We start from the raw sequence: 25,301 nt of genomic DNA, 5'->3' as shown, positions 1-25,301 counted from the left end.
CCATTTCCTGCTCACAGGTCGAACAAGCTTGCGGCGTACCGTCGATGATGCCATCCGAATATCTGGCCGACGGATCGTACGACGATGCACCGCAGACGCTGGCGGGCAGCAGCAAGTGGCCGCTCGCACCGAACAACGAGATGCTCCAGTTCGAGATGACGATCGACAAGAACAAGGATCTGTTCATTCAGCTCTCTACGACGTAAGTGCTTACCCGGGCACCCGCATGATACTAATTAACATTCCGCGATTGTTTCCTTCCTTCCGCGTGTGCCATTGCCGCCCATTGCTCTGGATGCGTTGCACCGAAAGGGTGCAGCAATTGACGCATTACAGCCTGATGACAGCATGAATCGATCCGCCGGTTTTGCCATTGTTGCCCATGTGCAGTTTGTAGATTGCAGATTGCACCCTTGTGCTTGTTCTTTTTTTCTGCCGCTCAATGGTTTAAGGGCAGCTCAAAGTCATTGGCAAATTAGTTGCATAACAGCTTGATGGGGGTATTTTTTTATTATTATTTTAAACATCAATCAAGGTTAAGTGAGGAACACATTGCAGTACACGGCATGATGTGTTGCCTTTTTTTTTCTCTCTCTCTACATCGCATATCGTGCGTGTTACAAAGGAATCTTTTCACGCCGGAGCCACCACCAAGCCGAAACCCCCTGCCGTGATGAAATTGCTTGTGCAGGCTGCGCGTTTCATTAACTTGCAACGAAATCCTCACCGACACCGAACGTCCAACGCTGCCGCCTGGCTCCATCGCACAGAACGCAATTCCCCCCACCCGCCTGTGTGACCTTCTGCAAACCGCGTGCACAGACATCCCTGTTAGAAAACAATCGAATCGATTAATTGCACACCCGTGCGAGTCTCAAGACAACGTCGGCGGTGGTGGCGAAGTAGCAAAGGGTTGTCGGTGATTTCGGTGGTTTCGATTTGCTGCCTCAGTGAGGTGTTGCAATCATTGCATTCGAGTGGGGGTTTGTAAAGGAAACAAGCGCACATATGCCGCCATACCGGCCACCTTTTGGACGGAACCGGGCATGCAACAATCGTGTTCCATTGTTTGCGCGGTAAGAGCGAACATGTTACGACGGAGGGTGGCGCGTGATTGTGTCATGCCGCACGGGGCGGGCCGTACCCGCTAAGAAGACGCGCGTGCGCGCGTGGGTGTCACTGTGTTAATGATGCGCGCCCGGATTGATGCGGGATGGCCGCTGCCGCTGAGTATGTGCGCCATGCGTGGGTTTCGCTGTCAGATTGCGGAAACTGCCGGGTTCGCCGTCATACGAACAGCCCTTTGGGGCGCAAACGAGATGGAGCTTTTAATTGGCTGCATAATCTCATGCTGGTTTTTTTTTGTGTGCGATCTGCTTACCTCTGCTTGCAGGCTGTGCGAAGATGAAGACTACCACCCGACGGACGAGGACTGCTGGACGGGCAGCAGCCTGAGCGACTACACCCAGCAAGTGGTGACGACGATCGGCGACCGGTACAACCCGGAGGTGGTGTACAATGCGAGCGCGACCGTCTCGCCCCACATGCAGACGCTCGTCGATCGGCTCATCAATCTCAAGACGGCGGTGAACAAAGCGGTAAGTCGGGGAGGGTGTGGCATTTTTTAGGAGTTGTAGAAAAGGAGGAAAAAAGCAAGCAGAAAGACTATTGAAATGGTAAAAAGGTGCTTTTTAAACCTCTTGTGTACGAAATTGCATACATTTAGGCGTTTTATTGACGTTTGCTCTATATTTGACGCCTAACGCTATGCAATCTTCAATACAAAATTAAGTAAAACTGCTTCTAATTGCTACCATCTTTCCTAATATCCTGTTTTTATTCCCCATTGTGCTCCCCAGTACTCATCCAATACGTTCAGAAGTGACGTAGACAAGATGCAGTCCGACATGGCGGAAGGTTCGGGCGATTCGTACCCCTCCGACGACGATGAGGATGGCGATCTGGCCTCGGGTTCCGGTGACGGTAAGTGTCCTTTAACGGTAGCACGTTTGGCATTTGCTCTATTTCTCGGTGGCTGTCTATTAAAATGTACATTCTAAATATCTCATTTTTAACCGTCCACACTTCTTCCCATCCCTTCTCCCGCAGACGTCAACCCGCGCACCATTTTCAGAGACAATCCCAACGTCACGCCCAGCCACACCGATGTTAGCGCCGCGAAACGAATCTCGACCAGCTCCTGCTGGAGCTTAATCACCGTGGTTGCCGTGTGCCTGCAGGTGCTACTGCTCAGCAACGACTTCTGCGGCCACTGAGGGACTGTTGGCGCGCACACACATACACACACACACCCGTCCTCCTGTCCCTGCTCTGGATTAACACGACACACCCTTCGAGAAGCAAGCGTAAGAAAGAGTGTAGCATGAAAATACGAAATATGGCTGCGAAATACTACGTACACACTGCTGCGGCGTACACACGATCTTCCTCGAGCCGGCGCAACGCAACCCAGTTCAGGCGGAAAGGTCGTCAATTAAGTACCGAAAGGCGTGTGTTTGGCGTGTTCCCCCTTGCGTGTGCTGACAACCGATTTATAGTCAATGCATTAGTATTCCCGCAGCCCGTCTTGGTGTGGGACGGCCGTGTGATACCCTTCGGAGTCACTGCAATCGCAAGGATAAGTCATGCACGGTCTGTTTTACTATTTGATGTTTCATTCTTTTCTGTGTCACTCGTTAAGTCAACTGTTAGGAGAGCGGGAACGAAACGAAATTCAGCTTTGATAGTGGGCAGCTTTCCTATTACTACGATGGTTGGGGTTTGTTTCGTGTTACTAGCATTGGAATTCAGCACCAGAGGTGCTTCCGGTTGATCATACCCCGGCAGCTATACGCGAAAAGGCCCAGCTTCTTTTATTTTTATGATGTGTGTGTGTGTTTGTGTATACACACGGTGCAGCTAAACAGGCTGCTCAGCAAATCTCAAACCGAAAGATCACGTTTCGAAACTTGATCTCTCGTGGACGTGTCATGGTGGGGTTTTGTTTGTAGGATTTCAGAAGTCATTCGAGCCAACCGATAACACAAAGAGAGGGGGCGTAAGTGTAGTGCGCTCTATTGGTTTAATGCCGTGATGATTCTTCCACTGTCATTTATTTAATTCGAAAATGTGTTTTTTTTATTGCGTAGAAATCAAGATTTGTTTTCAAACCCCTTGTCAGTCATTGGATCATTCTGCACGACGTTCCATTTCGTCTATTTCTCTCTTACTCTCTCTCTCTTTCTCTCTCTCTCTCTTTCTCTATCTCTCTATCATCTCTTCTCAAACGAGTATGTCTACTTTAATTAGTCGTTAACAAAAAAAAAAAACAAGAAAAGCAGATCAATATCGTAGCTAGACCATTATCAAAAAACCGAATTAAAAAGCAAAGCAAAAAAAAATCACAAAAACAAACTCATCCTAGAATCACGATATGATCATCTTATCTTTCTACTAATCCATACTAAAAGAAACATGGAATAAAAAGATGAATAAGGAAATGCGTGCAGATTTAAGCAGCAGGAATGGAAGAATCGAATCGGTCATGAAAACATTATGTAAATAATTAACTTAAAATCAATCACCTAGCCTGCTACCGTACCGAAACTGTAGCGGGCAAACGGGATGCAAACAACAGTTATAACCAAGATTTAAAAAAAAAGAAGCATGAAGAAGTGGAAGAAGCAGTTTTTTTATCGTTTCAAAATAGGAACATAGAATCAAGCCCGCAAGAAAACAACCTACGCATGGATTCTTAAACACTAGTTAACAAATTCTTCTACACGCACCGCACATCCACTCGCAAGACACTTTGTTGACGCCGTGCCAGTGTGCCAGACGGTGTATCAGAACACGGGAACACTCTCAGTCCCTGATATTGTGTTGCTTTCGGTAGTGTCGGACGAGCAACTGATATCACGCGGACGTAACGAAGAGCAGTATGAATTTCCCCGAATCGTTGCAAACGAGTCGAGTTTTGGCATGCGAGTTGCATACTGTTAGGCGGCATTGTTACCGCTTTCGAAAGCGTGTGCCATTTGCAGCACAAAAGTAGCTCCTTTTCGTAGCACGCCTATCGGCATGGTATGTGGCATTATCAAGTTAAAATGTGCTCTGCCTAGTTCATGGCTGCTGTATTTTTTGTATTTTTTTATTTACAAACGCATTATTACTCAATTTCAATCAGACACATGGTACGTATGGTAAGCCACTGTACGCTGTATCATAGAGAGCCGATCGAACTGAAAATAATGCCAATATTTTTTTCTTTCTTTCAAAATCATTCGATCAAGTCCAGAAACAAAAGTGTACATTTTTGAGTGTGTATGTGCGAAGGTTGTTTTTTTTTTGTTTGTTGTGTTTTGGTGCGCAGGTGTTGTCAAATGCGGAAATGTTGTTTTTGCGATAGAACGTGCGCGAGAAGGAATGATTCGTTGTACAGTAGTGATGGTACGGTATGGTTTGTTGCGCCCAAGCGTGAAAATAGAACGTTGGGAGAGGGATGCAATCACCATATAATGAAGAAGAAGATTGCCCCCACCACAGTCGTGGTTGTGTGGTTATCTGTGTGTATGTGTGTGTGAAACGAGCCGGAAGTCGTTACGCAATAGAGAGACAAACACAGAGACAAATTAAAAGCAAAAGCAAAAAGTAATAGTAGGAAAAAACGGTCAACTGTGAAGTGTAGTAGCGCACGGAATGCTAACCCAATTGTTTGAACTATCTGTGATTGTGGGAAAAGAAGATGGAGAGTTAAGCAAAGATGAATACAATCCGGTATGCGAAAGAGAGCGAGAAAGAGAGGAAGAGAGAAAATAGGAATGTGTGTGTTTGTGTGTGGCTTTGGCGAGTGTGTTTGGTGATCTTCGGTTTCTGGAAGCTGTAGGCAGGTGTGCAAAATTAGAGAGTGTGCAAAATTTAATTTATTGTTAGTAGATTGTTGTTTACACGGGCCTACTTACTGCTACTACTACTACTAATACTACTACTGCTACTACTACGACTACAAGCGTGGGAAAAAGGGAAAGCGGACAAAGGGGGGGGCAGAATCATACGCAGTCTGATCCGTAACGCTCCGTAACGCGTCCAAACTTTTAACAGTTTGGTGCAAGGGAACGAAAAGCGAAGGGAAATGTTTAAATTAACACATAGTTTACACCGCACACACTTGCACAGAAAGCGATTGAGAGAGAAAAAAAAGAGAGAAAAAGAGAGAGAGAGTGGAATTGTTCTCGTTTCCAGAACCAGACCGATCCAGACAGAACGACCTCTTGGGAAAGGGTGTGCGAAAAGGGAAGCGTAATCTTATGGTGCCATGCATGAACCCCTTTTACTTCCGTGCGTTGAAAAGAGAAAAAAAATATAGCAAAAAAGGGGGTTTTGTTGTCAAAGTAACAAACATGTCAAAACTCATCCGCCAAACGTACGCGGAGGGGAGAGTACTTGAAACCAATGGGGAGGAAAAACACAAACTTGCGGAAGAAGAAACGGATCGAAAAACGGAAAGGAATGCAAACAACAACAACAACAACAACAGCAACAACAACAGGTAGCATTAACATTCAAATGCTAATTCCACTTCCAGTGATATATCTTAGATTTAGGATTTTTTGTTTGATTGTTTGTTTGCAATTATATATTATGTTTCTGTAGTATTCTTTTAACAGTGCATGTGTTGATTTTCTCTGTCCCCTTCAAACACCTCCCCCCCCCCCACCCCCTTTAGCCACGGTTCGGTAGCAAAGAAATCAGTCTTCAAAATTCGAGTCATAATTTGTAAAGAAAAAAAAATCCCTCTTACGGAAACTAATTTAAAAACGAAAATTACCTTCCGAATCGCTAAATGAGGGGGTGACAGTGTTTTCCCTTTCCCTCATCCCGTCTCGTAAGCGTACAGCGCTTCCTGTAGTTCTAAATTTTCAACGCTTGCGCACGCGCTGGAACAAAATTCGAAATCCGTGGTAAACATGCAAACAGGGAGCGGGGAAAAAAAGCTTTCAAAGCCCTTAAAGCTTGCAATCGGTTTAGCTATGCAGGTGCAGGCTTCGTGGACAAGGCAAAACTTACCAAACATCCCTCCTCCTTACCTACTCCCTCCACTCCCCCCCATACGACTTCATCCCGACGACGGAGGAAGTTGTACGGCAAAATTATTACCATTATAAGTGTTAAAAAAAACTTGTTCGGAGAGCGAACAGGAGAAATGAAAGTGGGGCGAAAATCAACAAAAAACGCGATAACGAAAGTGGAAGTGTGCAGTGAAGCAAAACAGAGTGGAAAAAAGCGCAATTTATTTTGTATTTATCTAATAAATACAGTTCAAACACAGGAAGTAAAAAAAAAATGGAAACAAGAAAAAGAAACGGTAAATTAATTAAACTAAGCGCATGAGTAAATAAGGTAGAATCTAGGATGGTAATATATATATAAAAAAAAGTATATATATTAAAGAATAGTTTTGAAAGCACGCAACTTGTTGGAAACGAAGCGGTGGCGTAGCGGAGAAGAAAAAGGCGCGACAGGATCATGGATCGGAAAATTTGCAATCCACACACATCCTACAACAGTCCCGTGTGCCGTGTGTGAACGCGCAATGCGAGCGTAATAATGTGTATTATATGTAGGCAAATAGGATATGAAGGGTTTTGTTTTCTGTTTTATTTTTCCTTTTCTTCGTCGTCGTTGTCGTCGAAAAGCAGGCAAGAAGTAAACAGAATGAAACGCACCTAGAAAAGTGATTCAGCGAAGCAGGACAATGTGCTAACCAATAGCAATAGGGAACGAATTGAAACAAAAACGGAAGAAGCAACCTCACAATACAACCTCCTCACAAGCGCACACATACACAAATGCAGGAAAAATAGACGGGCCCTCCTTCCCCCTAGGCAGGCACAATCGATGATCGATGAGTGCGTGTTAAATGATGAGTCCTCCTACTCCACTTGAATTGATTTGCTTCTCCCCATCTGCACCCCCCGTCTCTCGGTGCGAGATAAAATCGGTGCAAATGAGAGCGAAATAGAGAGGGAGAGAGAGGGTGTGGGTAAAAAGCAAAAAATGAATAAACGCACTGGACAACGCATAAATGAACAAAAAATATATACACAAACACAAGGAAGTGAAATAGCCATCGAGCGGTAGGGAAACGTTTTGCTGAAAAATTGAACCCCTCCAGCTGCAAAGCAGGAAAGTAACACAAACACACTGCAAAAAAAAAAGAAAAATAGAATTGCAACAAAAACAACCCGTCAAACCAACCGATACTGTGCATAAGGAAAGAGAGGAAACAATAAACATATTATTCTGAACGAATAACAAAATAAAACGGCGTGTTGTGTTTTTCTTATTGTAGCGGCTTGTTTTGTGCCATCATTTCCACGATTTTTTGGTGAGGCGGGGGGTTAAACTGTCCTGTCCCCTGGCAGGTGCACCGGCTGGATTCGTATCCAAACTGCAGGTAATTCATTTTTAACTATTATTGCATCATTGTGTTTGTGTGTTTTCCCTTTCCCTCATCCCGTCTCGTAAGCGTACAGCGCTTCCTGTAGTTCTAAATTTTCAACGCTTGCGCACGCGCTGGAACAAAATTCGAAATCCGTGGTAAACATGCAAACAGGGAGCGGGGAAAAAAAGCTTTCAAAGCCCTTAAAGCTTGCAATCGGTTTAGCTATGCAGGTGCAGGCTTCGTGGACAAGGCAAAACTTACCAAACATCCCTCCTCCTTACCTACTCCCTCCACTCCCCCCATACGACTTCATCCCGACGACGGAGGAAGTTGTACGGCAAAATTATTACCATTATAAGTGTTAAAAAAAACTTGTTCGGAGAGCGAACAGGAGAAATGAAAGTGGGGCGAAAATCAACAAAAAACGCGATAACGAAAGTGGAAGTGTGCAGTGAAGCAAAACAGAGTGGAAAAAAGCGCAATTTATTTTGTATTTATCTAATAAATACAGTTCAAACACAGGAAGTAAAAAAAAAATGGAAACAAGAAAAAGAAACGGTAAATTAATTAAACTAAGCGCATGAGTAAATAAGGTAGAATCTAGGATGGTAATATATATATATAAAAAAAAGTATATATATTAAAGAATAGTTTTGAAAGCACGCAACTTGTTGGAAACGAAGCGGTGGCGTAGCGGAGAAGAAAAAGGCGCGACAGGATCATGGATCGGAAAATTTGCAATCCACACACATCCTACAACAGTCCCGTGTGCCGTGTGTGAACGCGCAATGCGAGCGTAATAATGTGTATTATATGTAGGCAAATAGGATATGAAGGGTTTTGTTTTCTGTTTTATTTTTCCTTTTCTTCGTCGTCGTTGTCGTCGAAAAGCAGGCAAGAAGTAAACAGAATGAAACGCACCTAGAAAAGTGATTCAGCGAAGCAGGACAATGTGCTAACCAATAGCAATAGGGAACGAATTGAAACAAAAACGGAAGAAGCAACCTCACAATACAACCTCCTCACAAGCGCACACATACACAAATGCAGGAAAAATAGACGGGCCCTCCTTCCCCCTAGGCAGGCACAATCGATGATCGATGAGTGCGTGTTAAATGATGAGTCCTCCTACTCCACTTGAATTGATTTGCTTCTCCCCATCTGCACCCCCCGTCTCTCGGTGCGAGATAAAATCGGTGCAAATGAGAGCGAAATAGAGAGGGAGAGAGAGGGTGTGGGTAAAAAGCAAAAAATGAATAAACGCACTGGACAACGCATAAATGAACAAAAATATATACACAAACACAAGGAAGTGAAATAGCCATCGAGCGGTAGGGAAACGTTTTGCTGAAAAATTGAACCCCTCCAGCTGCAAAGCAGGAAAGTAACACAAACACACTGCAAAAAAAAAAGAAAAATAGAATTGCAACAAAAACAACCCGTCAAACCAACCGATACTGTGCATAAGGAAAGAGAGGAAACAATAAACATATTATTCTGAACGAATAACAAAATAAAACGGCGTGTTGTGTTTTTCTTATTGTAGCGGCTTGTTTTGTGCCATCATTTCCACGATTTTTTGGTGAGGCGGGGGGTTAAACTGTCCTGTCCCCTGGCAGGTGCACCGGCTGGATTCGTATCCAAACTGCAGGTAATTCATTTTTAACTATTATTGCATCATTGTGTTTGTGTGGTGAAAATTAAAATGGTTTTCTGCTTATTCGAGCGGTCGTCCCTCGTCGTGCAAAAAATATCCACATTCGTACCGCGAATTGCATAAATGTAGGCGCGCTGATGGGAGGATTTTGAAGTTGACGTTGGTTTTGCGTGTTTTTGCGTGCTTTACGGGTGTGTTTTTTCGATGATTAGTTGCAACATTTTGTTCATCTTTTAGCCTCTCTCTCTCTCTCTTTATCTTGCTAAGAGTTTTAAAACCAATTACTCTATTGTGTATAAACTACAAGTCCGAAACATTAGTTTGCTTGGTATTAAAATGCAGAACATTTGATCATTGCTTTCTACAAGCTTGTTCTATTCAAACAACAGCTCAATCATTTTTAATAACGTTTTTTCATACATATTGCATATTTTAAGGCAAAACACTGATTTTTAGATTCGCTCATTTGTCCTAATAAATAAGCGCCTGTGAGTATGCAAAGTATGTGCATATATTATCGTTTAATCGAACAGTTAGCCATAAAAATGTCATCCACAGCCACAACTTCTAAGCACCAGATTATAAACAGCTATGATTCTAGTAAATCAAACCCCTTGCACACCCTTTTACTGCTTCCCTTTACTTCGATGTGTTCCTCGCTCAGAGAGTTTGAAGCCCAAAAAGCTTCACCGTACGCGCGATAGCCTTCTAAAGCTTCCCCTATGTCCAGGCATTCTTATCGAGCAAAAGTACTAGTTTCTCTGTTTTTTGTTTTGTTCTTCCCTATCCTGTCTCATATGACAAACTACTTTTTGTGCTTCCTTCGCTCCCTGTGCATCGTTAGTGCTCCTGACCTACGCACCCGTGCATTGCCACAGCCTCGCGATGTAAGAGCAGCGATGTAACTGGGTCAATTCTTGCTGATCCGATGCCAAAAAACATTGGTTGATTTATTGGCAACGGTGGCGCCACTGTGTGGTGGAGGGCCACTTTTCTGTTCCGACTGTTCCGTGCCCGTGTGCGTGTGTGTGTGGTCAGCTTCAGGCTGGCTGGCCGACTTGAAATTCATCCCCTTGTTATTTTCTGTTATTTCCACCGTAGACCGAGTGTGGGAAAATATGTTTTTCCCCTCTTAAAAAAAAACCTTGTATGGACTTTTTGTTTTATGCTTGCACTGCCACATAAATGTTCCCCGGGCAGCAAGAAACAACAACAAGGTGTCGAGTAGATGTAACTTTTTTCGTGTGGTTTTTTCTTTTGTTTTTGACCAGTGATATGAATATTTTAAGCTTTGCAAGTTCGTTTTTTTTGTGAGGAGGTACGATGAAATAAACAACAACTTGTGCAGTATGTTGTTGTGCGCTGGTTTTAATGACTTTTGCTGCTGTTCATGCAAAATCATGCTGTAGCTGGAAAATTATTTAATATCTTTTGCTACTTTTTTTGTTGAACTCGCGTTGTACTATGACTGTACTACCCATTATTATTGATGGAAATGTTTACTATGGAAATGTTTTTTCAGCTCGCCGTTTTCATTGCGTCCTTTTTTAAATGGAGAATTGCATGCTGCTACTCTCTGTCTGTCTGCAGCAGCGCCCTGTCACGAGCAGTGAGGCCTAGAGTTTTGAGATTTATCATCAGCTGAAGAAGGACTAGTGAAATGCAAAAAAAAAAAAAATCGTCCATATTTATTGCATATTCTTGCCACTGCCCAGGACTACATCAGTGCTGTCGCTTATTGCTCTTGAAACTTGTATAGAACGGCGTGAGGTTTTTGGTTTTGTTGTGTTAAATCTTTTTTTTATCTTTCGCATCGATTTGCCAAAGTGTTTTGCTGTGTGCGAATATTTTATATTCACCCGGGTTCCCCCGCTGTTCCACCTTAAATGATTTGTAGTGGAAACTTTTGGGCTAAATAAATAAATAAATACACCCCACCGCTTTGGCTGGAAAGGGAAGCTAAGCTAAACAACTCTCGACTGATAGCGGCCATAAAACGTGGCTCTTCCGCAACACTACTAAACCTGCAAGCGGGACTATCTTGCGACAAATGCTAAAACTCCTTTGCTGCCGAATAAAAGCACCAGCCGAGCATTTTGAACCATTTAAAAGTTGGCAACAGACAACCTGAGCGCAATACGTTTCAGAGCGTTTGCTGTTTTTTGGCTGAAGCCGGAAGAGGAGCGAAGGGCGAAACCGGAACGGCAAGTGCATGGTTTGATTTAAAGTGTTTTCGAAGGCTGTGGTGTGGTGCATTATAGTTTGCTGTTGTTGCTGTAGGTGGTTAAGTGAGGTTGGTGCTTCGGTTTGCCCGCGCGGGGATGTTTTGAATGTATATTTTAAAATCAGGAGTGAGTTTTATTTTTACTGATGCAGAAAATGATGCTCAATTTTGAAAAAAAAATCTCTAATTTTTTAGATACCATTCAAATATAAAGCTTTCATTCATCAAAAGCGATTTAAATAATGTCAAAAGGTGATTTTGATGAGCTGATTGCATAATTAAAGGCGTTTTTCTTTCCTATACACACAATCAAATCTTTTGCACCTAAATTTATGCAATATTTTTGTACAAAAGAACAGCATATACCAGTTTCTTAACGACAAACTTTAAGCCCATAATGTACCAATTGTGAAAATTGTTGTCAAAACTTATGTGTGGAAAGAAACTCCTTGAATTGCACAATTTCCTGCTACCAGCTCTACTTACAGGGTTTCCCACGATTTATTGGTCGGTTCCGATCAATTTTTGGTGGGTTCCCATATTTTTTTGGTGCGTTCCCACGATTTTTTGGTCCTTTCCCAGAATTGATATCCAATCGGAAAATACCAATAAATTATGGGAACGAACCAAAAATCTATGGGATACCGCCAAAAAATCGTGGGAACGCACCAAAAAATCATGGGAACTGACCAATAAATCGTGGGAAACCCTGTAATGCTATAAAATGCCCCTGATAGTATGCTATTTCGTTATCGTTCATCGTTAGAAACGCAAGTTTATGTTTAAGGAAACACTCTATATTCTCCAGAAAAATGTAACAATAACATTTCTAAGTGCTACCCACGACCACACACGTACACAGCACTGCTCTATCTCCTGGCAGACAAATCAAACACGGCCAAAGATCGGTATGATGAAAAAGAAGTTGACCTACTAATTGTACCAAAACCCAAAGCCCCAAAAGGAGGCGAGCGAGACTCTTTTGCCATTCTTTATTTCCCTCTTGGTGGAAATGCACAAAACCCAGCAGTGGCTCAGCGAAACGGGCGGCCAGAGAGCAGTAGCAGAACGTGCTGAAATGCTACTCTTTCGCGAGCGCCATAATCGGACGCATAGCGCATGATGTTTATTGAGGACAGCATGGCGCCAGTTGGAATCGATCGTCCAAAAATCGTACGCAGCAGCCAAGCAGAAGTTGGACGAAAAAGACAAACTCAACCTCCGGCTCTATCTCTCTTCTACTGTGTGTGTGAGCAGTGGTTCTAGAGTTCAGCATCCTTTCAGTGGCGTTGTGTATCTATCCTTCACGCGCTGTACGCTGTCACGTGGTTGGCTCCACGTTGTGATGTTTCATGCGTTTTCTTTTTAGAGCTTAGTAAAGTGGCATACGCTTGGTTTGAATTCAACTGTCGATAGATTCCATTGAAGAAACCTACGCGTATACCTGACGCGTGTGTGACGATGAGCTTCTTTTATTGCACATTTCCAAGCTGACACGTGCATTGCTGGGAATGCGTCGCTATTCTGCAGAACTTTCTGCAACGAACACGAGCAGCAACGAGCAACGAGCAAAAAAGACGATTTCCATCGACCAGCTGTAACATTCCCGTGCAATCGTGCCAAAGGTCAGGAAGGAATGGAAGCGACATTTTCCCCTGCTGAATGGATGAGCCGTCCTTCGTGCGCGAAATCTGGCTCCATCGCTACTTTGCTGGCGTCACAGTCATCCGATGGGGGGAGAGGCATCCCCATCAAGCACACACTATACATTCGGATTATGTGACGCAATGTTGAGCGAAGGGAGAAGAAGAAAAAAAATATACCAGGCAAAACCGTTTCCGTGAGTCACATCAACGCTCGCTCGCTTGCGAGGGAGATCGTTCAATCGTTGGAAAGGATCAAAAACGCTCACTCCTACGCTTCGCGGCGCAACAGCGAGCAACGCGTGCAAAAATATTATAATTACTATCAATGTGGCAACATTAAATCGTGATTTAAGGTTATGTATACGTACCGGCAACACGGGTGCAACGGGGATGATTAGATCGGGCTTTTGTTACGGTTACGGCATTTTGGGCCGTTGGTTTGCCGTGTTGGACTTTTTAATGAACGCAAAAGCAAACGATTAACGCAAGCAGAAATGATTATTAGCTAGCTTATGGGTAGGGTGCTGGATGGGGGAAAGGGAAGAAGGGGGATTATTTAAAGCATTACTGTTGATGCTGTTTTGCTTTGGCATTGCCATTTGGTCGGAACAGGCAACAATTGATATTTATGGTAAATTTAATAAGTTTTGCACATTTTTCACATTTTTTTTTCATTATTTGTGTACGTTTATCGGTTCTTTTTTACTTGATAAGTGTTACCTATTGTAATCCATTTAATTTTAATATTTATGTTTTCAACCTCAGAAGAATTTTTGCCACTACTAAATCATTTAGTCGACGTTACTTTATAGAATTTTCATGAATTTTCTTTATTTTTATTTTTATTTTTTAAAGCCTATCCTGTTCCCTATTGAAAAAAAAACCGAACTTAAAGCTTCGAGCATCGACCGCAAAGAGCGAAAGAGTGAACAAAACCATGAACCAACCCATTTTATTTTCTTCCTCCGGGCTGCTTTCGACATTGATTAGGCTCGGATGGAATGGTGCATGGTGAAATGGGACGTTCCACTACGCTCCTGAATGGCCCATTAAGGGCTGTAAGAAGAGCTGGGGTAATGTTAGGGGTACAATATATAAACAGGCTAATTTGTGTTGGAAAATATGCTCTGGAAAAAAAGAAAAAGGCTTAGAAAGCATCGTTCTAGTTGAATCTATACACGAAATAGCGCCTGCAGCTATGCAACATGTATAACATAATCGAGTTTATTATGGATTATAATGTATTTAATCGTTTTCGATACTTGAAGGCACCAAATTGCCTCGATCTCTTTACAAACAACAGCCCAACAAGGCTGTAAAAATATTCCAACAGTACATTCGGAAACGAGTACCAGGTTTAAGCGTCTTCAAATTTCCCATAAACTGTGCAACCACACCTAATTAATAACCTAATCGTGCTTGTCCACCGCTTCCTCTACCTTACCTGCCACTCGGCTCCAGCAAGGTAACCCAATCGCGTAGCACCACCGACACCTTCATGAGGTGGCAATCGACTTGACGACTCCCAAGATTCCGTTGAAACACCTTTTGCCGTACAACAACGACGACAACACCTTGGACAAAACCGTTCTTTTCGACCGTTTCAATCGACAGTCTGGAGCCCCTTCCCCTCCTCCCAAAAGATGTAAATGTGTTTGCTCGCTCCGTTTCGATAATGGCTCATTAATCAGGCAGTTAAATTTTGGACACTCCATCCCTAGCCCTAAGGGTTGCGTTTCAGCAGCGGGGCAAAATGGGCAGCGTTTGCGGTGGAAGGGGGCTGAAGCCATTCTAGCTCCACCGTAGCATCGGAGGGAGGGGGTAGTTAATGGGGTTGGAGTACTGGGAGTACATGTCAATTAACCACGCATGCTAAGGAGTTCCGGGAAGTTAGTGGCAGTTTGTTGGGCTTTGCGATGGTTTTGCTGGGTGCGTTTGCGATGGTTTTGCGTTTTGATGAGCGCTACGTGAGGGAATTGTTTGATAGGCCAAATTTATTGGCAGTAGGGTAGGTGGGAGACTACTAAAAGGAACGTATTTTGTACTTTTTCACTTAGTTTAGTTTAGTTTTTGTCTCAACGCAGATAATTTTATCGGATTTATTAATAGTAATAATCACTTCCCTTCATTGGCCTTTCTAAGCGCCTAAAGGTATGCACAATGATAGCTTTTGTAATCGTTACGGCCCGCTTGCAACTTCAGCATCAATTATGCGCCAAAATGTATGCAATTATTGAAGCAAAACTACCCTTTCAAGACTAAAGCTTGATTGTAACCACAAACATTAGTTTGCCAAGCTCTTCTGTTCTTTTCTCATTAATCTTACCATCTTTTCCTTTTCCGACACAGTTCAACTTTAAGCAAAGATGAATCATTAAAACATCCCAAAACATCCCTTACATTCCGTTTTGCTTCGCTTGCATGTGGCATAATTTCTGTGACCTTTAGTAGAATTCAAAAAAAAAAGGGAGAAAAAAAAACCATTCCAAAAGCGCCAACCAACAACACCCTGATGATGGCTACCATCCAAAGCGGTGTAGCGTCCCGGTGTCTGTGATCTCGGGCCAGCATGCATGCAAACCGAGATTCATACGGCATGGGACAGCGACCAACCTCCGAACCTCCGACCACCGGTCGAAAACCATAACCTATCCCGAAACGATAAACGACGTCCTGACCGACCCGACCGACACCACGAAACCTTCGGACCGGCGAAAAATAGGCCGCACCAAAGGGCCGGGGGGAGGGCCCGTTTGGCATCTTTCGTGCCGAGGAATTCGGGAGCAAATGTAGCGGAAAGCTGTTTGCATTCGATTTCTGGCATTTTCTGTGCCCTTTCCGCTGGCGTGCTGGATGGCACCGTTTAGGTGTGTGGCATCTGGCTGGGTGGATTTACCTTTGTGCTTTTCTTTTTGAAGCCACCCGCTCTCTCTCTCTCTCTCGCTCTCTTTAGGCTTCGATTGGAATGATGATTTGAGCTTTCAGGCGCGGGCGCGCGTATGTGTGACTCCCTTTCTGGAGGTGAACCATGTTGGGATTGTTTGTTTGGAAGTGGTCGCTCTGAAATGGTAGGAGAAAGCCAGGGGATGAAAAACCAACTCTCAAACCCACCGACCAAAATGCGATAAGATCAGTGGCAATCAGATTTAATGAATTTTTTGACCATTTTCCCGGGCCAAGCTTCGCTATCACGTGCGATGGGCGAGAGCCGTTCGATGGGTTGGATAATCGCGGACACCGATTTGCATAACGTGAATGGCGAGTTCACTTTGAAGAAAAAAAGAAGAAAAAAGGGACAAAAACGGACGCTTTCCACCTGGTTTTTGGTGGAAAATTGGATGAACTGTAAATTGACCAATCTATTGGGTGTAAGGAACGCGGAGATGGGAAGAAACAGGAGAAAAATGCTGCTCGTAAGGCCGATCTAGCGGCCGAAAACGCAAAAAAAAAAGACTAAACTAACTGTAACTGGCTTTTTGGTGCATAAATATTGGGCTAAAATGGTTCGCTCTTACAACGGCCTGATCGCCATGTGCGGCGCCCCACATATGGCAAGCGATGGCGGTTCGCTAGGGAGATGTTTGACTAGATTCAGATTTAATTGAATTTTGAGCATTGTGAGACCTTGGGAAATTCGTTGTTCGCCGGTTATGTTTGATATTGAAACCGCGAAATGAACATTAACTTGTACCGACCACCACCATTAATGACTTCATCGATTGCGCCCGGGCATAGTAAACACTCACGCATCCACATAAGCACCCACCCGAAAATATTTGTTGCCGGACAGCGTTTATGATTGCTTTCCGTTTCAAAGCCCCCTTCCATGAGGCCCTTCACCAAAGTACCAAAAATACTAAAATTGATTCACTCAAACGTGCGATGCGACGTGATGTGATTGTGTAGCAAGTGTGCTTCATAAATCACATTCTCCAAAATTACACCACACGTTCCCTTTTATAGAGCTTACTAGCAGCCGTACATTGGGACCAATCAATTCTAAGGCAAACACGGTGTGATTTGCATTGGCGCCGGAGTTGCGAGTTGTTTTATTGGCAATTTTTAATGACCGTAATGTATGGAGCATTTTTAAGTGCGTTCACTACTACTCGCTAGGATCGATAATTGTTGCGAGAGGGTGTACGGAGTCGATCGTGAGGGAGTTAGCTAATAAGACAAGTGTTTCTTAGAGGAGAATGTGGTTAGACAGTTATCAGAGCTTTATTGGTGTGATTATGGGCCTACAATTACCTAGGGGAATATTGAAATTTTGCACAGGTGTATTGAAAAATTCAATTATTTTGTAATGCACTGGTTCCTTGAGAATTGTATAGAGGAATTTATATGATATTTGATGAACTGTGAAGCTCGTTTTCTATAATATCCAGTCAAGGTTTCTTAAATCCTTTTAAATCCAAGGGGCACATCAATCGGAACTCATGCCGATTCACAACTCATACCGGTCCTGGAAATGATTCCTAATTCATGCATGTCTTAGAATTGGTCCTGACCCTATACCTGGTCTTGGAACTGATACCGAACATATAGCGACTCTGCAAAAAATCTTGAATAGTGATGGGTAAAGATGGCAAAAATCAGGAGTCAACTTCGAAGGGTCCACCCAGTTTTATCCGGAGTCGTTCGGAATCGTTCGGAATCGCCCGAAGTCGTTCGTAATCGGAGTCCTAAGAAGTCATCCGAATTCGTTCGGAATCGTTCGGAGTCGTCAGAGTTGTTCGGAGTCGTCAGAGTTGTTCGGAGTCGTTCGGAGTCGGCCTTCGACACAAAGGCCTGTACACGAAGAGCACGCGCAAAGTGAAAGAAAAAAAAACAAAACGAAATGAAATGGCTTATCACAAGCAAAATTGCACCGGAGGGCTCCTCTTGACTCCGTCCAACTCCGTTTCCGGATGACTATGACCAGATCGACTCCAACTCCGATCGACTTCGGGCAACTTCGCGAAGAACTAGTGATTCGGATTTTGCTGGAGTCGGAATCGGACTAACAACAGATCTCGGCCTTAGAACTGATTTTGAATCCATACAGGTGCTGGAACTTGTGTAGAACCCATTCAGAATGTGAAACTCATGCCCAAATCCCTACAGCTATTAGAACAGTCGTGGAATAGGAACGATTCTGAACTGATCCCAAACCCATTACAGTCTTCATCAAGATCCCAACTCAGTTGGTGTCCTGGAACCGATCCTGAACCTATGCCGGCGCTGGAACGGATCCTAAAACTCATACCAGTCCTGAAACTTACACCAGCTCCTGGGCCCCATTCAGATCCTAAAACTGCTCTCTAACCTATACATTTCCTGGATCTGTTTGGAGCTTATTCCATTTCTAAAACTGTTCCTATTTCAATCAGGGTATCGTGTACCTTTCCCGTATCTTAGGATCATTCCAAAACCATAAAAACAACCATCTTTTATTTTTCAACACGTTTTATTTCGTTTATCAATAATTAATGTATCAAAAATGTTGCATTTCCTAGCTTGTACTGGCGTTGGTGGCAGGCCCTTTTGTAAAATGGTAAAAGAAATGAACTCACACGCACACGCACTTATCAATACGACGATATTACTTATCAACAATGAGAGAAAATTCTCCTTATTGCTACGTATAAAAAAGAAGCTTGTAAATAATGATGATGATGATGTCATTGATGAAATACGATCCATGTGAGAGGATAAGGGGTGTTTTCCACACACAGCGAGCGACACATCCACCCTACAGGAACGTGATTTTCGTTCGCGTCTGGTTAACCTGCCACACGTTCAGCTCCTCGTACGTTTCGATGCACTCGTCGACCTCGTCCGGCTTGTAGCCCTTGGTGGTGCACCGCTCCATAATGTCGGCCACCTTTACCGTCTTGCTTTCGCCGGCCAGCTCCCGCACGAGGGCAAATATCTTGTCCGAGGTGTTTTGCACGCTGGAGAGCAAGGAAGGAGAAATACATTAATTATTAAAGATCGATTGTCCTCTTTTCGACTCCCCCTCCCCTACATTCCCCATACTTACTGTGTGTCCCGATGTTCGGTCTGATTGAGCGAGTCCTTCGACATGGCCAGCAGACGCAGCGCTTCCTTCACATCGTCCTTCTCGACCGTGTCGGCCAGCCGCAGCCGGGCCAGCGCCGTCGAAAGGCGCAAAATGCCGAGCAAGTTGCGCGCGGACGTGAACGTCATGTCGCGACTGTTGCGTGCCTCACGGCGCAACTCCACGTACGCGTTCACGATGTAATCCGTCAGCTCCGGTGTGATGACCGGGATCTTGCGCTTGCACAGCGCGATGTACCGCCGGATGAGCGTCATGTCGAGCGTCTTGATGCGCGATGGCGGCTGCTTGCCGTGGCTGTGCACGTACGTGATGTGCTTCGCCAGCCGCAGATCGTTGTCCCGATCGGCCTTATCCTGGATCAGCCACAGCAGATCGAACCGGGACAGCAGTGCAGCCGGCAGCTGAATGTTCTGCTCGATCGTGCGCCGCGGATTGTACCGTCCGTAGGCAGGATTGGCGGCGGCCAGGATGGACACGCGCGCATTCAGGCACGTCATAATGCCGGCCTTTGCAATCGAGATCGTTTGCTGCTCCATCACCTCGTGAATCGACACACGGTCCTCGTCGGCCATCTTGTCGAACTCGTCGATACAGCAAACGCCCTGGTCGGCCAGCACGAGCGCACCGCCCTCCAGCACCATCTCCCCGGTGAGCGGATCCTTCATGACGGCCGCCGTAAGACCGACGCCGGACGAACCGCGGCCCGTCGTGTACTGGCTGCGCACCGCCAGCCGGTCAATGTACCCGAGCAGCTGCGACTTGGCCACACCGGGATCGCCCATCAGGCAGATGTTAATATTGCCACGAATCTTCATCCCGTCCGGGCTGCGATCGACGCCTCCAACGAGCAGCAGCAACAGTGCCTTCTTCACATCCAAATGGCCGTAAATTTCCGGCGCCAGGCTGCTGGCGATGCGCGTGTAGAAATCATCCTTCGCCAGCTCGTCCAGCTCCTCCTGCGTCAGCTCGTTGTTCAGCTCGCCATCGTCCGACTTGTTCAGGCACACGATCCGATGCGCATCGACGAACGTTTCGCTCAGCAGCCCCGACACCACCGCCCGGAAGCCCGTCTTCTGGATCGGCAGGAATATGCCCGTAATGATCACATGATCGCCCGGCTGGGCGCAGCGTGTCGTCTCGCCCCGGCACATTACCGTCAGCGAACGGGGAATGTGGCCCACCGGCACCTGATCGCTGTGCTCCTGGATCTTAATCTCCTGGAACTTGACAAACTTGGAGCCGCGCGTCTGCAGGTACAGCCGGCCGCCCGCCTTGTTCACGCGACAGTCCTCCGACGGACACTCGATCGCTGGCTTGAAGCTCATCGACGTGACCGGCTGGTACGTTTCCGAGCCGCACCGATCGCACGTGTACGTCGCGACCGTCATCATCGGCTTCACCTCGGTGCAGCGCGTCACGATGCCGCGCACCACCACCAGCTTGCCGATGCTGTCCGCCTTCACGTCCCGGATCGAGACCGCTTTCGCCATGCTCGGCGCCTTGAAGTACACGTCGTACCGCTTGACCAGCTCCATCGGGATGGCGTTCCGGGCGTCCCGCGTATCGTTCGGCCCGTGCAGCCGGCCCTGCATCAGCAGCCGATGCTCGATGAAAATGTCGAGCGTGTCCTTGTTCGTCACCTCCCGCTCCTTGTACGAGGGCAGCAGCTCGAACACGGCGTCCGAGAACAGCTTCACGTAGCGCCGCGAGTTGACCTGCATCGCTTCCGCCAGCTCGTCCTTGTAGCTGGCCACATCGTCCAGATCGACCACGAGCTGGATCTGCTCGCGGTGCGCAATCTTTGTCAGCTGGCGGGCGTACACGAAGTTCTTCTTGCCATCGTCTTCCTCGCGGTAGAACTCCGCCAGGAAGGATTTGATCGTTTCTACAAGCCGGACAGAGTGGGGGGACGCATAAATGTTTAACAAATCCAATCGGACAGCTTTGTATGCAACAATCTGTGCTTACCTTTATCTTTGGCGTAATCACGCTGCATTTTTGCTACACTTTACGGAAAATAATGCACGAAAAACAGTAAACTGAAACAGGAACAGATTGTGCTTGTGCGTTGCTGCGCGCCAAAACTGATGATGCCTTTGAAGATGGCGATCCGATCCGTGGAGCCGTTGTACCCGAAATGTCCATCACTAGCGGTATTCGAGCTGCAGGCTGCTCGAAACGAAAGTAGCTCAGTCGTATAATGGAATTTTCGATAATTTCTTCTTATTTTGTTTTTCATTGAAAGAAAATGTGTTTTAAAGATAAATTCAAAAAAATATTGATAAGAAAAGAATTTTGAATTTGTTTTTTTTTATAAAAACAAGACCTAATTTGCATTTTCCACTGCATGTCAAGGTGCATGCAGTTTTCATTTATACACACCTTGATTGGTGTAGCTCGGAACGTGAAGATCGTCCGCTGTTGCAACACAATACGATTGTGCATTCAAATTTTAACAGATAAACAATACATTTAAATGGAAGATGTATTTTATCGTGCAACTGCATCAATATTTCTGTTGAAAAGTGTTGCGTTCCAGGCAGTTGCTCAATTTCTTCAAGGCCAAGCTGCGTGACAGCTCGTTTTTGACAGCGAAGTGTAGCTCAATCTCGATGGCAAGCACAAACTGACAACATCGTCCTACAGTGGTGTGCGTGTCCGTGTGTGTGTGTGTGACGATGTTTGGATTTTTCCTCGTTCGCAGAGCACACAAAAAAGAAGGATTGAAAGCTTGAAAAGCAAAGAAAGGAAAAAAAAAGATAAAACTTTTATTTGCCCCCGTCTCTGTGCAACGCACCCGAGCAGTGGGATTGTGTGTGACATATCTCGTTGAATAAATAAACCCGTACTATTATCTCTCGCCGTGTGACACACGCTACCGTTTTTAGTCCGAGTTTAACGCACGGGCATTGTAGCAAGTTCACGATTTACGATTTTGCAACACACAACACAACGTCGTAGGGATTATTTAATACGCGTAGCGGAAGGAGAGGGGTCGCGCGTTCGAAGCGCACGAAAGGTCGCCGTCGCCGTCGTGAAAGGTGACGAAATTGTTCAGCCCGCAGACGGGACGGGAAGTGAAGCGTTTCCGACGGAGAAAACCTGTCCCGTGAAAAAATAGTACGGCGCTAATCTACACAGCCACACGGTGGTGCCCAAAAGCGAAAAGGTAAGCAGCGGAAGCTTGAAATTGAGACGCAGTGCGTAAAATTGCCGAAGATAAACATCTTCTTCTAGTAGGCTGTGGTGGCAAAAATCGATATCGCGCTACGTAGCAAAGCACGACACGTTGTTTGTTGGAAAGGAAGAGGAAGTGGGGGAGGGTGGGGGAGTGACTCATCACAACAAACTTTTCAGCTCAACTGTTGTTTTCCTTTTTGCGAATGTGTGTGTGTGTGTGTGTGTGTGTGTGTGTGTGTGTGTGTGTGTGTGTGTTGTGTGGTGTGTGTGTGTGTGTGTGTGTGTGTGTGTGTGTGTGTGTGTGTGTGTGTGTGTTGTGTGTGTGTGTGTGTGTGTGTGTGTGTGTGTGTGTGTGTGTGTGTGTGTGTGTGTGTGTGTGTGTGTGTGTGTGTGTGTGTGTGTGTGTGTGAAAGTAATTTGTCCTTTCCGATTAATTCGGCAACTAACCAACCAACATCACATGACTCATAAAATCTAAACCCTTCGTTTGTTTCTTGCAACGTAACCTTTTCAGCAAACGTAAACACACTCGCGCAATCCCCAGTTGCGTAGAAAATGCCACCAACCAACAATCGACCGGATGAGCTGCCCCCGCCAAAGGCGGACTTTAGCGCACCGCCGCCGTACGAAGCGAACGATCCGCAGCAGCACCACCACCAGCATGAGTACGGATCGCAGCAGGCGGTGCCGGTGCCGGAGCTCACCACCAAGCTGCCCACCTACGAGGAGGTGCAGATGGAGAAGATGATCAACCACGAGCTGCCGATGGGGCCGATGGGACCGCTGGGGCCGCCGCAGATGCCACCGCCACCGCCCAGCATCACCTCGATGGGTGGCCGTGGTGCGGCCGGTGTACCGGGCGGCCCGCAGGTAACGTTCATCGCGATCGACGCGGACGGCGAGAACATTACCGCCGACAATGGGCTGCTCGGTACGGACATCATGTTTGTGACCGCGTTTCTGATCGCGTTCCTGTTCAACTGGATCGGGTTTTTGGTGCTGACCTGTTTCTGTCACACGATTGCCGCCCGGTACGGGGCACTGTCCGGGTTCGGGCTGTCGCTCGCCAAGTGGACGCTGATCATGAAGCACTCGACCGACTTTGCGTCGCACGAAAACTCGTGGCTGTGGTGGCTGATCATGGCGTTCGGGTTTCTGATCTGCGTCCGGGCGCTGGTGCAGTACATTAGCATCAAGCGCACCTGGCGCCTGCTGTCCACGTCCGCCCAGGAGCGGCTACTGTTTTTCTACTAAGTTTCGGAAGCTGGAAGCTGTTGGCTTACCTTCTTTCTTTTTTTTTTGTTGTAGTTTTTAGAACTTCCTTTACTTGCTCTGTTCGTTTTTCCTCCCGTATCGTCGTGTTTAGAGATAGATCTTCTTATCGATACAAAAAAAAGACCCGAGGGGGAAGTAATTTTAATCCATTTCCCCTACGTAGTTGCTGCTGTGCTTCTTCTATTTAGAAACTACACAAATAGTGCTTACGTACACACACACACACGGCAGGACAACACAGGTGTGATCCAAGTGATCACCGGTTTGGTGGTTCATATATCCCGTTTTAGCGTAACGATGGTAACTCCCCCATGTCATGGTGTGCTGTTCCCTTCTAGACACATTTCACCGGGGGGGAATAAGCAGAGCGGTCATATGATCCATATCTATTGTATGGTACAAGTAGGATTTGGTACAGTTTTCAGGGAAGGAAGACCCGAATGAAGGGCTGCAGGTGTAGCGAAGGAATCATTATCGTAATTTTGTGATAGCAATCAGCGAGGTAGAGAGGAAAAAGGGGAGAATATGGGTATCAGTTTTGGGTATGTGTTTTGTGTTGTTTTTCTTTACCGTCCCCCCCCCCCCACTCCCCCCATTCCCTAGCTGTATCTTCTTCTACGTGTGTGGTGTTTTTTGTACTGCCACACGAGCACGGCAGGATTGTATGTTTAAATATTTTATTAGTTACAGTCAGGTTAAGGGCCAACATCACTCGTGTGCTTGATGCTGCTGAATGTTTTTTTTTTTAACGTGGGAATGAAAAACGAAATCGTTGTTTTAAATTTCTTAAACCTTATTTCTCATGCAACGAGAAACAAAAACGGCGGCCTGCTGTAGGATGTATTTAGAATGGGTAAGAAACAATGGGAAACAATGGAAAAGAAACGAGTAGCAGGAGGCAGGATTGTAGGAAAGCAGGAAGAAAGGGGGTGATCACATCCAACAAAGAATCAAATTGAAATTTCAGTAGGAAACACTTACCATTTGGTAAAACACAATCTTCAATCTTTGGGGGAAGAAAACCCGGAAAACGAACACACTTGCAACAAACTTTCACAACAGAAGCAAAACAAAATCAAACACTTCTTACTGGCCTGGCTCTCCCACTACTACTACACGGTGGTGTTACCGCAAATAGACAGAGAGAGAGATAGAAAAATCATATTTTTGTACGCTGTAAATAGTTTGTAACCACAACACAACGAGAAATGGTAAAAAAAGGCGAGAGAAAATGGAAAATGGCGCTATAAGAAGGGGAAGGGTTGTTTGAAAATTGTGGAGAAAAGTGAGAATAACACAAGATGCAAACACACAAAACATAACGAAAAGATACAATAAACTACCCACTACCTATGTGTGTGTATGTGTTTTAGCGCCGTCACTACCACTCTCTCTCTCTATATTGTGTAAAACGGAAAAAGTGGGGGGAAATTGTGGTGAAACAACTTTAACTAAATTGGAAAAAAAAACTTAACATGCGAACAAGAAAGAGCGAGAGGAAAATACGTCTACTGTGCTGTATTGTATAGAAAAGAAAGCATATTAAAACAAAAAAAAACCTATGTCTCAATATTGTGAAAATCTAATAAAATGATGAAAAAAAGGAATAAAACTATGATATACCTTAAACATCATCCCACCTGTGTTTCACGTGTTACTTGTTGTGGATGACGAATTTGAGATTAACGGACGGTTTTAAATTCAAAATATTGCCCACTAGTTGAGTGTGAATCGCGGTGTGGGGCCTCTCTAGCCACATCCTTCTTAGTAGTCCTGTCCTGTTGTTCTCATGGCAACGTGGCAAACCATAC

At 45.3% G+C, this 25,301-nt stretch overlaps 3 protein-coding genes across 6 annotated transcripts in view; 2 read left to right on the top strand and 1 right to left on the bottom strand.

Annotated features, from left to right (window-relative positions):
• The window catches only part of LOC121594500 (division abnormally delayed protein), a 129,488-nt gene extending 121,865 nt beyond the window's left edge, over positions 1–7,623 (top strand). For all 4 annotated transcript variants that reach the window (XM_041917808.1, XM_041917805.1, XM_041917807.1 and 1 more), the window contains exons 6-9: positions 18–202; positions 1,394–1,598; positions 1,860–1,983; positions 2,110–7,623. In XM_041917808.1, the coding sequence (XP_041773742.1) occupies positions 18–202; positions 1,394–1,598; positions 1,860–1,983; positions 2,110–2,276 (681 nt within the window). In that variant the 3' untranslated portion in view covers positions 2,277–7,623. The remainder of the gene's footprint in view (positions 1–17; positions 203–1,393; positions 1,599–1,859; positions 1,984–2,109) is intronic.
• A 10,784-nt stretch (positions 7,624–18,407) lies between these two features.
• LOC121593476 (DNA replication licensing factor Mcm7) lies at positions 18,408–21,657 on the bottom strand. Its single transcript, XM_041915826.1, has 4 exons — positions 21,418–21,657; positions 21,004–21,204; positions 18,997–20,920; positions 18,408–18,907 (listed from the first exon to the last, which is right to left on the bottom strand). The coding sequence occupies exons 2-4, from the start codon at positions 21,029–21,031 to the stop codon at positions 18,706–18,708; spliced, it is 2,154 nt and encodes a 717-aa protein (XP_041771760.1). The 5' UTR covers positions 21,032–21,204; positions 21,418–21,657; the 3' UTR covers positions 18,408–18,705.
• A 50-nt stretch (positions 21,658–21,707) lies between these two features.
• LOC121593480 (NEDD4 family-interacting protein 1-like) lies at positions 21,708–24,949 on the top strand. The gene is made up of 2 exons (XM_041915830.1): positions 21,708–22,204; positions 22,730–24,949. The coding sequence occupies exon 2, from the start codon at positions 22,771–22,773 to the stop codon at positions 23,467–23,469; it is 699 nt and encodes a 232-aa protein (XP_041771764.1). The 5' UTR covers positions 21,708–22,204; positions 22,730–22,770; the 3' UTR covers positions 23,470–24,949.
• Positions 24,950–25,301: the final 352 nt, after the last annotated feature.

Source organism: Anopheles merus, chromosome 2L, assembly GCF_017562075.2.
Source record: "Anopheles merus strain MAF chromosome 2L, AmerM5.1, whole genome shotgun sequence".
In the NCBI taxonomy this organism is placed as follows: Eukaryota; Metazoa; Arthropoda; class Insecta; order Diptera; family Culicidae; genus Anopheles; species Anopheles merus.
This window is presented reverse-complemented; position numbering and strand designations above follow the sequence as displayed.

Bases quoted from the DNA above. Each gene is read 5' to 3' on its own strand.
- LOC121593480 (XM_041915830.1), top strand. From the start codon at position 22,771: ATGCCACCAACCAACAATCGACCGGATGAGCTGCCCCCGCCAAAGGCG.
- LOC121593476 (XM_041915826.1), bottom strand. From the start codon at position 21,031: ATGCAGCGTGATTACGCCAAAGATAAAG. The intron at 20,921-21,003 runs GTAAGCACAGAT...TCCGGCTTGTAG, and splicing joins TGATTACGCCAAAGATAAAG to AAACGATCAAATCCTTCCTG. The intron at 18,908-18,996 runs GTAAGTATGGGG...CTTGCTCTCCAG, and splicing joins ACCGAACATCGGGACACACA to CGTGCAAAACACCTCGGACA.